We start from the raw sequence: 12,184 nt of genomic DNA, 5'->3' as shown, positions 1-12,184 counted from the left end.
AACCAAGGCTGGTTCCAAATCTCACTGCCCAACCTTACTAATGCTCTTGTGGCTAAAAATAATGAAATACCAGCAACGCTGAACAAAATCTAGTGATAATCCTCCCCATAAGTTTAGTGGCTGCTACAACAACAAAGAGGGATCACTTCACATTCATATTTTTTTTTGTTTGGGTCACTGACACTCTGATCTTATGAGATAGCTACTAAACTAAAAGTCTGGAATTAGTAGTCAAATTGGGCGTGGTCGCGTCAAAATGGGCATGGTCACACACACAAAAAAAAAGATGTGAGCGACAAAAAAACTTTTGTGACAAATGCATTTTGCAGATTTTTTGTCGTTTCGTGAATTTTCTTTTTGTGTCCCGAATTTTATGGTGAAGCGAAACGGGACAGATTAATTCATCACTAATTATTAGTAGGTTGAAGGATCAGAGCACTGAAAGATTTATGGTACTTTAATTGCTCTATGTCAGTGCTGTCCAACTGGCGGCCAGCGGGCCGCATCCGGCCCATGACCCCCCTCTGTGTGGCCTCCCACCTGTCTGGCTGCTGTGACTGCTTACCTTTGTGTAAGCCTTAAATGGTATCAATAGTGAGATTAACTGGCCCCCTGCATTGTTTACCCCTATATTGTTTCTACATGTAATCCCCTGTACTGTTCATACCTTTTAGTCCCTGCATTGTTCATACCTCAGGCTCAGATTGTTCAACACCCACATTGTTCACCTGTTCACACACAGGCAGCATAGGGTAAACAGAGTATGGCACGTACAGGCAGCATAGGAGTGTGTGCCATATTCTGCCTGCCCTATTCTGCCTGTGTGTACCATACTTTGCCTGCCCTATGCTGCCTGTGTGTGCCATACTCTACCTGCTTTATGGTGCCTGTGTGTGCCATACTTTGCCTGTCCTATGATGCCTGTGTGTGCCATACTCTGCCTGCCCTATGCTGCCTGTGTGTGCCATACTCTGCCTGCCCTATGCTGCCTGTGTGTGCCATACTCTGCCTGCCCGTTTCTGCCTGTGTGTGCCTTACTCTATCTGCCCTGCTGTGTGTGCCATACTCTGCCTGCCCTACCCTGCCTGTGTGTGCTATACTCTGCCTACCCTATGCTGCCTGTGTGTGCCATACTCTGCCTGCCCTTTGCTGCCTCTGTGTGCCATACTTATCTGCCCTGCTATGTGTGCCATACTCTGCCTGCCCTACCCTTCCTGGTGTGCCATACTCTGCCTGCCCTATGCTGCCTGTGTGTGCCATACTCTGCCTGCCCTTTGCTGCCTCTGTGTGCCATACTTATCTGCCCTGCTGTGTGTGCCATACTCTGCCTGCCCTACCCTTCCTGGGTGTGCCATACTCTGCCTGCCCTATGCTGCCTGTATGTGCCATACTCTACCTGCCCTTTGCTGCCTGTGGGAGGTGAACCTTGCAGGGGTTTGTTCTGGGAGTTTGTAAGCAGTTGGAAATAGTCATTATATGATCCCCAAGGTGTGTATGTGCTGGGGGTTGCCGTGCTATCCACAGGGGAAGAGGAGGCATATAGATTTAAGTGGGTGCAGTTTAGAAAAGGGGAGTGGTTTTTACATTTTCCTACAAATCTTCTACATGATCTCAGCAGCTTTAAATGGCAAAGTTTTGTCTTAATATATCACCACAAATTTGTTTTTTTTACATGAAAAAATTGTGTTTTTGTGCAAACCCCCCCCCCCCCCATGAATAATGTATTGTGGTCCATATTTACCATAAGGCACTTGAGGGCCAGTGCCTAGAGTGACAGGGTCCAGGGGGAGGCACAGCAGGTAGTATTTTTTTCTTCTTTTTTTTTTTTCTGTGTGGACTACAACTGCCCGCTGGCTTAATGATGACAGGCGAAAGGGGGTAAGGGTTGGGGGGTTGGTCGCTGGAGGAATGCTTGGAATTCTAATGTTCTTTCCTTCGTTTAGTTCAAAGACTTACTCATGCGCTGCAATTATTTTCCTCTACTAGAATCTACTTACCTTAATGTAGGTTCATACCAAAAACAATGTCAAATCTGAGGGGGTGGGGGGTAGGGGGGCATCATCAATCAAAAGTACCTAGGGCAGCACAAACTGTAAATACACCTCTGCAGACTAAGGATGAATTTGGCATAGCTAGCCAGCTGGAATATATTGCAAAACATGGACAAACAATCCCTGGCATTTTTTTAGTATCTTAATGTCCTTATTATTACTTATTGATATGGGCAAGTGCAGAGAATCTCTGATTTTAATGTGTTAGAGTACGAAGAACTTTCCCTTTTGCTATTATATATATATATGACGGCACCCACAGGAGTTTGCACTGCCAAAGATCAAAGACAATCAGTTTGAGGTTTTTTATTAATCCATCAGTTCCTAACTGGAACTTTCCCTGATGAACTTATATATATCATCATCATTTATTTTACATATTACATATTAGAGGTCATTAACTTCAACTTCACCTCAAGTGCAAAGTCCATGCAATCTCCATATTTTTTTTACCCACAAATCAGTGTTTTACCATAATTCCAACATAATTGCATCATTGAGGAGGCCATGTGCCTGACCCAAATGTGTCCGACGTTTTAAAATAAGCACATAGTCCTGAACTTTTTGATGTTGTCACCTCTGGTGCTTGATTTGTAACAGGAGGCAGCATTGCCAAACACAACTATATGGAAGCGCAGGGAGTAGGTGGATGTAAGTACCTTTAATGAATGCAAAAAATGTGCACAAAAGTTGTGCGACCACAACTGTGTTTTTCATTGTGATTTTTTTTGTAGTTCTAACTTTCCTCACAAGATGGCAATAACAAGTTACCTATGTTAATCAGTAATGCAGCATGTAGCAAGCATTGCATCTATTACTTCTATGTGCAGCTGCTTAAACACATATGCACAGTGTGGAAAGTGGGCCCTGCACACATTAAGGGTCATTTATGTCCGCAAGCTTAATGTGCAACTTTTGCTTTTTGCTGCAGTGAGTTGCACCTAAAACCACTTTCATTAGAGGTCTAATGCACTTCTGTATAGTTGTGCTCAGTGCTGCTCAGTCCTTCCTGCCTTTTGTTCTGAATGGGGTGCGCCTATTGATTTAGGGGGACCTCGGAGCTACCGCCACCACTGAACCAGGTGGTAGCTCCAAGCTTCCCTCAGCACCCTGTGAAAATAAGTACAGCACAAGTGCACCGAAAGAATTGGGCGCAATCATTACTTGCATGCCAAACAATCACTACATTACTTCAGTGCAACTGCGCCCAATATGTTATGTAGTGCATGCAGAGTTACGTCTAATAACGAATGGGACAGGGCACCAGTGCTGCTTCAGATTCTCTTTAATTGTGGCTCAAACTATACATAATCCCACAGAGTTTTAATACCAATGTTGAAATAAGTGAAGAAAATGAAGAATGACCATAATGTAATGTAGTCTGGAACAAGTTATAATCAGACCTCACATTTCAGGAAAGCTAAGGTCACCAGAATACTGCCCACCTCCTCAGATCACAGGACAGCTGGCTTCTATGGCTACTGCACATGCCACGGTTGTTTGCATTTATTTCCATAGCATTACAAATGGCTGCCAATATGATTAATGATATGTAATATGTATGTTTTCATGTATTATGTAATGATGTGTAGTAGTGGTGGGAGTTGGGCTGTTTGATTCTTACTGCCCTCTGCAGATCTCTGCATTTGAGTAGTGAAAGAGAAGGTCAGCGACCCTCTCCCGTGGGAACACCCATAGGGTAAGGGCATCCTTCCACTGGTAATATCTTATAAAGCAGCATTTTTTGTAAAGCTTTTCTATAGGCTAAAACATTTATTTTCCATTGTCCTTTTTCAGGTTTGCTATGACTTCAGCGAATAGGGCTTGTGCTGGCATTTTTTATGTTTTGCCTATTGTTTCAACAATGTTTAGTTCTTGTGAGGTAGATAAAATGTTTACCAGTATATATAGCCTGCTCCTTTCACAATTTGTTGTGAGCGTATTGAAGCAGAAGTCCATTATACAGGTGAATTATCTGTGCACTGGTAATTTAGTTATCTATCTACCACACATGGAGGTATATTTATCATGCTGTGTAAAAAGTAGTGTGAAGCATTACCGGTGATTTGCCCAGGGAAACCAATCAGCAATTAGATTTCAACCAAAGCAAAGCATCTGATTGGCTGTTATGAGCAACATCGCTGGTAATGTTTTACTCCACTTTTTACACAGCATAATAAATATATCCCTAAAGTGTAATACCAGCTTCCCTGTTTTCCCTGTTTAGCTGAAGAAAAAACAAAAAGCAATAGACTTTTCGTGAATAAAGCAACTGGCATAAAAGCCAACAGATTCACATGACATTTAGATACTGTTCTATTCTTAGAGAGCACAGGGAAGGGTTAATTAAAGTTGCCTATGGTGTTTTGTGTGTGTGTTTTTGTTTACTCTATTAATGACTATGACTTCCATAATTATAATAAATTCTGCCATCTAGTGGCAAAAATAGTACAGTTTGAATAAAATGAGGAAAAGTGTTTCATTTCATTGGCTTATTTAATGCCATTATCTGCTGCCACTTTTATTATGGCTAATGGCATCCTGGATATCCTGTGACCTGAATTTGCTTGAGATCGCATTTCTCCTTTTTGATTTTATTCAGCTCTAACCATTAATGTATAGGTGTATAGTAAGTTAGATTAAAAAAATACAGTTCATCAAGTTGAACTCTCAGTAAGAGGAAATGGCTTTGAGATCAGTAATGTAGCTGGGAAAAGGTTAACAAGGTGCAGAGATTAAGGAAAAAACCAGGGAGAAGGACACAGAGATTCAGGTAGCAAATGGGTGAACAGAGCAGAAAAGAGTTGTATATGACACAGAGACCAGCTAAAAATCAGAATTATTTTTAAGTGATTATCCAGAAACAATGCTGAATTTCACAGTACATCCCTTATTCCAATTCTTTAGCACCCTCAGGTATATTCCACAAGAGACAGGCATTTTAGCAAACATTGATCCTATTTAATATTTCCTACCAGTGTTATAATGGCTTTAAAGCACTGTGTAAATTGTTGGTGCTGTATGAATAATTGATGGTGATGATGTGCATTCACTGTTACTACACCACATATTTCCTTACATATGTGGTACTTCAGAAGGAAACTCTATTTTAATTACAGTTATTTTTCTTATCCGCATTTATCAGTCTGCAAAACTGATTTTAAAGTGGCTCGAGAATTTATTTTACATGGTTAACATTTATGCACTTTTGCAATTCCAAGTTGATACTTGCATCCAATTTGCCATTTAAAAAAAAAATGAATCTTGCGGACCAATTGGCATTATGGGGCCAAATGCACTGCTTTCCTAACTGTAAGCTGCTTTAAGGTATTCACATTAATAAAAAAAACAAAACAGTACTGTCCAGTGTATGCAGTCTACTGCTGAGGTTTGAATGCTCCACCATATCTGAAGCAAAAATCTGGGTAGGGTATGGCCTGGTTATTCAGTGCATGGGTGGACATCAACTGTGAGTGCTGCTGTATTGTGCAACAATATGGCAATGAGGCATCTCATCACATGGCTACACATGCACCGTCCACCACTTTTGTTGTGTGCTTCTAATTTTTGCCACCATTCTTTTAAATAGTCTGTCACTCCCATTGTTCGCAGTAACTATTTCATTAATAAAATATCCTAAAAAAAACTGCAAGGATAAATACAGTGGCAAATTCATGTGTTATAGGTAGAATATATGCATTGCACATTTTCTCTATAATGCCTCCCAGGAAACATGGCAGGATAAATAAAGTGCCAATTTCAGGTTATAATACTGTATTTCTGTCCTGTGTTTGCAGCAAAGTGCTAGTGTTGGTTTAGAAAGGCTCAGCCCCAAATATGCCTATGGTTGAATACCTTTAACAAAAGATTAACTTTGTACTAAGAATAATTTAGTACAAAGTTGATCCATGCTCTTGAAATCATGAAGTTAGAATTTACTTTGACAGAAGGTTGAACTTCTAAGTGGAACCAAGTTCAACCTAATTTTATAAGAAAGCATTCTATTGTGTCTTCTACAGGTATTTTTACCATTAGTAGAAGAATTCCGTAAAATAGCAGCACTGGATCATTTCCTCACTGAAGCGGCTGATTTTTGTCTATATGTGCTATTTTTGCTTACACCAAGATAAAGTATGGATAAAGTATATTCAAACTATCTATAAACACTTCCCCTTAATAAGAAGGAACATCTAGATCTTTCACTCTTTTTTTGTGTTCTGTAACCCTTTTTGAGGCCCAGCTTAAAGATGCATTTAAACACACTGTAGCTATTTCTAATGAAGCCAACACAAACATACTGTATCATTTTTGCATGATGTGCAGCTAAAAAGAAGCCTTGTGGGGTAAAGAACACTAACATTATAATGGCACAGAACTCCTAACCTGTATATGTCCACTTTGTAAAAAAGAGGCTTGCAGTGCTGAATGTTTAGCTGATGAGTGCAATTCTATAGATTCTAGAGTAGTAAGCACTACTGACCTGTCAGTATCTGAATATTTGTGAAATTTGGAACATGGGTACTAATAATGCATTTTACCAAATTATATAAAAATCTGTGTGCAGGGACATAGACACCACTGCACAAATGAAGACTTGAAATCCAGACCAACAACCAGCCCCACTCACCCAACCTAGTCACATGTATCCTCCAGAAGGCTAAAACTATTGACAGCACAGCTTGGTGAGTAAGAAGAGATCCCAAGATCCCAATGGGTTACACTAATGGAGTGAAGTCTGTTAAGCTCTGTAACTGGCAGACCCAATGGATGTTATTTATAAACACCAGGCAAATTTGCCCCTGGACAGTAACCCATGGCAACCAGTCAGATGCTTTTTCAAATGAAGTTCATCAGGAAATAAAGACACACAAGACATACTTTCTTGAACAGTATTTAATTTTTTTTCCTAGATCTGTGGCATTCAGACATTTTCTAGAAAACCGGTTATAGGTTCTACGTGTCAATTTAATTTTTTTTTAGTTTGTTTGAAATAAAAATCTAGAAATGAGATATTACTAATGAGAGCCAAACACCAAATGGTGCCAGCTGTCTCTAAGAGGCAGGGCTTCCGTACCCCTTCCATGCAACAGGGCCCCCAAGCACACTGCAGAGCACAGAAGGGGTAGATATTTTGCAGTAAGAGTCCCTGCATTGGAGTAAAACTGGAAGCTGACTAGATTTTGTAAGGGATCTCATGCCCCGATGAGAAACTCTCCTAACATGATATACCCACTCACTCCTTTAAATAGCTGGGCTACCCTTTTAGCAACATGCTTGCCTTATACTATTGCCTTTGTAATTAATCCACCCCCAATAATTTTTGGTTCCTCCTGGTTGCACAAATCTGTTCTGTCCTTCTACAATATTATCTTTTAATTCCACTGAGAACTCCAGCCTTATTGATAACGTTAAAACTCACGTTTTCCTTCTTTGCCTTTGTAGAGAATAGGTATTATAGCACTTTTTATTGTTCCAAGATTTGATTGAATTTACAAGCTTGATAACTTCAGAAAGTACGTCATCAATCACAATGTTATTTTCTTCTTGTAAAAATGACCTTCGGTTTTTCAAGATTGTAAATTAAACTAGTGTTCTGTTTTTATATTCTTTTTACATCCATTAACATTTGTGATAATACTCATACATTGTGAGATTCAAATAAACCATATGGCAATTATTACCACAATGCAGAACACAGCAGATTCCCTACTAGCGATAACATATACATTGATCCAATAAAAGGCATTATATTACCTATTTAATAAAATGAATGTATTACATTGAAAAAATCATCAAACTACAATCAGTTATGTTTACTTTGTAAGACTGGTATTTAAGCATACTCTTCCACCTTATATTAGCTGTGTCCCATAATAGAATGCCAATCGCTTTTGTACTTATGTCACCAAGGTGCCCCTACATATTTTTAAAAACACTCTCCTTATTTGGCAGTGAGGGTATTTTTCATGCATCACCAGCACCCTGACTCCATTCATGCTAATTAAAAAAACTACCATCCCCAACATTTCCTCAAGTAACATTATAAGTTAATTGCATTATAAAACTTATATCTTTCATGTAAGTATCTGCTGCTAGTAACATCTGCATGGTTCTTATGCCAAAAGTTGTCTCTTCCTGCCAACCATTTGCCACTGGAATGTATTGTACCAATTAGGCAGAAATTACAATCCATTTAAACCACTCAATGAAATTTGGCATTCTTCCTGTGCACTTCGCTCTTCCATTAAATAGTATATTCCCACAGTTTAAAGTACCGTCCCACTATAGGACTAGACCATTATTTTAGCCAAACTAGTCCTTGGGAAGACCTTAGCCTTCCAAAGGGGGCATCACAGAGCCCTACACTGCCCTATGGGTGCAATAGGGAATCCATGGGCAGGGTGGGTGCTAGATTAAGAATCAGTCTCCAGAGCAAAAAGTCAGCCAGTGACAACTGCCTGACTGGTAAGTGTGCCACTGCAAGAAATTGAGAGCAATTTTGAGCATTTTATCACCCACCTGGAAATGAGCCGCGTGCCATTGATCTAAGGCCTACAGTATAATGCTTTGCATAGGCTCACATCCACTATGGAATTAGGGGGTTTTACAAAGCATGGTACACAATTTCAACGCTGTTAACCAACTTACAAAGTCAATTTAGGATGGGACACTTTAAATACAAGCTGGCTTTGAAATCTGTAAGTATACCAGAATTCTTCATATTAGAGTTAGGAGTATTTAGTACAGGTATAGAATCCGTTATCAAGAAACCCATTTTTAGAACACTTGCTTAAGGTATGGAGTTCCAAATAACAGAAAGATCCCTTATCCAGAAAACCCCAGGTCCCAAGCATTCTGGATAACAGATCCAATTACCTGTAGAATGGTTAGTAAAATATTTGGTGGTCTATTGGTAAAATGGCTGTGTGGCATACATTTGGAAAGTACCCATGAGAATGTAGCATATTATTTGGCATACAAAAGGGGCCCTAAATATTTTTGATATATAGATCCTCTATAGGAAAGTTTTGTGCGTGGCTCTTGCTTTAGGCTAGTAACTGGATGAAGAAATGAACACACACATTACATACAGAAACCTATCCTTCCTTTAAGGGACCCATTACAATTCAGGAAAGAATTTAATATTGTCGTGCAGGCCTCCCACAATAGTGGGGTACCCTATCGGTATGCCTCCTGTTCTTACCTAATGGCACCCTGAGCCCAGGTTTATGCTTAATTTTTTGGCCCGAGCAGCAGGAATTTACTGACTGTCCTTTTGAAGGAGAAAATCTGTATATGTGCCTCAAGCCAGTATTTTTCAAGTCTCCCATATTAAATTGGCATTTTTTTTTAAATAGTCTCTTAGAAACAGATTCTAATAAAAGAGCCACCCACCCTGGCCCCTCTACATAAATACATGCCACCCAGTGGGGCAGTACACTTGTATATGTCATACTACACCACTCCAGGCCGTAAGATTAAAAAAATACAGTTCTGATCTTTTTTTTATATCTATAGTATCTATATATAAATATATGCATGTATATTTATATATACATATTTCTGTATGTAAACACACACACGTACAGTCCAAAACCTTACTTAAGGACCATATTCACCATAACCCCTTACTACCAGGTGGGCGTTCCAGGCTTTTCTGGTAGCAATGGGGCTAATAAGGACCCTGCCTTCTAGGCATTTATTAAAATATACGTGAGAACATTCTTTCTTCTTTATAATGGGAGTTATGAAAAATATGGCCAATAACTTACCACTGGAAGGCTCCTGAAAAGGAAATACGCATCGAAGACATCCTTAAAAATCAGACTTTAAGAAAATAAATACATTTTTTTTTTCTGGAAAGATTTGGGGAGATTAATAAATCTCAAATTACTGTTCATGGTAAGCCCTGAAGCAAGGAGGAGGTTAATCGCGCCACTGCGCGTACACACGTGTGCGTGTTTACACAAACATTTTTTTGTTGTTGTTTTTAATATAACTTTCACTCCAGCATTTTCAAAGAACCCGCAGGGGTTAACAAATATCCAAGGCTTTTAAGAAAAAAAGCTGACATAATCAAACCACACAGTGGCTATGAATAATTAGTAATAATTAGTGAACTCATTAAGTCTTTACTCCACTGCTCCCACTCAGACTGTTTTCTTGTCCCTTGCACTCATTCAGCCGCTGTCTGAAGAGGTGTGGGGAGCGGTGGAAGGAGAAGTACGTCGACGTGGTGGACTCCATGAATTGTCTGAGCTGTTTGAAGGGGGAAATGGGCGATGGGAGCGTAGAAGGAAGAGCTCTCCCTGCTCTCGGAGCAAGGCGTGAGCAATCAGCCCTGGCAGAGACTGAAGAGAGGTGTTTAAGGAGTCTATCTTTGTCTCCAAGGTTATAATCCTCTTCTCAAGGTCTTCATTGCGTTCTTGCAGCTCAGACATGAGGTCATACATTACATTCTGGGTCTGAACAGGAATACATAAACATCTGTTAACATCCTTATAAGATAAATATTCATGACACTATGGGGACAGATTTATCCAAAGGTCAGAGGAAAAACATTTTTTTCACTTTTTTTTTATCAAAAGCATTATGTCCACAGTGAAGTGAATTGAATTTCCTAAGTCTCCTATAGACTGGTAGCAAAAACATTGTTCATAGTGTCCATAAAATTTGGAGAAGACTTGCAAATTTTTTCCCCATAGGACAAAATAGTTTTTATCTGTTCTAAATGGACATGGCAGAGTTTAATAAAATGTGAAAAGCATTCACAAATAAAAAAATCTTTATGTGTAAATGTGAGTAAAATTTTTAGGCCTTTGATAGACTTGCCCCTGTTTGTTCCAGAATTAACAATAATGATTGGAATAATTAGACGGAAGAGATAGAGTAGTGTCAACCAGTGTTTGTGCAATGTACATACTTGAAAGGATAACACAAAAGGAATGTGCTGAAAGAGGTTCATATCTAATGGTACAGAGCAACAGACCTACTGAGGTCTGAGTGTAAAGTTGGTATCCATGACTGACATGCGTTCCAGGGAATAGGGTAGGCGTTTGCTACAAGAAGTAGGCATATCACAAATAAATGCAATGAACCAGGGCAAACTTTATTCAGTACTTCTCGCAGATGTCACATGGACATCATAATTAATGACCAGAAGTTATAATTTACACAATTAACACAGTGTGGAAGGTCCTCTGGCATGTCCACATGCAGTGTATGAGCTTCTCTCAAGCCGTCTCACTACAGCTCCGCCAGATTTTCACTAACCTGTTACCTAACTGTTACTCGAACTGGCACACCATTGCCTGGGGGCTCTTCCCAAATACTCACTCCTTGTTGGGATACATTGGCTACTCTGTCTATCTCATGTTCCTACAGCAAGCAGATACCAATCTCTTCTCTCTATCTAGCTCTAGCAAGATGCAAACCTGGTCTGTCTTGGTATTGTCTGTCTCTTCTGTTGATGTTCTTAAGCCACAGAGGAAGTGTCTGCACTTCTTAATATAGGCTCTTAAAGGGGAATCCCCTCTACAGACCAGCCTTATGGTTGGTGCTACCTGCTGGACAAATTAAATATAGTTTAACTTTGTACATTTAAATTAAATTATATTTCACCTCCTTACACGAGTAACTGATTTGACTAATGGAGAGTAGTTTTGTGTTCTGCTTTGTCTGACACATACAATTTTGCTATTAATCCTTAAAGGAAAGCATCTAATAGTTAAGTCATACATGGTAAAGTATTTATTGTTATTCAGATTTTTGCACAATGTAGCACTTTATTAAATTCCCTGGTTCTTGGAGGCAGCTAATTGGATTTCTAAAAATATTCTAAAGGAGGCAACATTAACCTGTGCTAATGAAAGCACTAGGCCAACTAGGCCAACATCATTACAGGGCTATTTGCTCATCCTTGTATATCGTTACAGTGGAACATATTAGAACATTGGGCCAAGATAATATGTGTGATTATGTAAATATGACCCCCAACATTTAGATTCATCTAATATGAAGTGTTTTATGCTCTGATGAATTTCCCCAGTGGAGAAATGCCTGAGACCTCCCATGCCACTCACGATTGACTTTAATGAAAAAGGTGCTCATTGACCTGGAAATGCTGTACCTTC

The 12,184-nt window shown here is 39.5% G+C and overlaps 1 protein-coding gene across 2 annotated transcripts in view; it reads right to left on the bottom strand.

Moving 5' to 3' along the window:
* Nucleotides 1–6,926: 6,926 nt before the first annotated feature.
* kcnn1 (potassium channel, calcium activated intermediate/small conductance subfamily N alpha, member 1) overlaps nucleotides 6,927–12,184 on the bottom strand; it is a 60,127-nt gene continuing 54,869 nt past the window's right edge. Inside the window, exon 10 of one of the 2 annotated variants that reach the window (XM_031901701.1) lies at nucleotides 6,927–10,516. In XM_031901701.1, the coding sequence (XP_031757561.1) occupies nucleotides 10,232–10,516 (285 nt within the window). In that variant the 3' untranslated portion in view covers nucleotides 6,927–10,231. 2 annotated transcript variants of the gene reach the window in all.

This window comes from Xenopus tropicalis, chromosome 1, assembly GCF_000004195.4.
Source record: "Xenopus tropicalis strain Nigerian chromosome 1, UCB_Xtro_10.0, whole genome shotgun sequence".
Taxonomy (NCBI): domain Eukaryota; kingdom Metazoa; phylum Chordata; class Amphibia; order Anura; family Pipidae; genus Xenopus; species Xenopus tropicalis.
The sequence above is the reverse complement of the archived record's forward strand: the minus strand, read 5'-3'. Positions and strand labels throughout refer to the sequence as shown.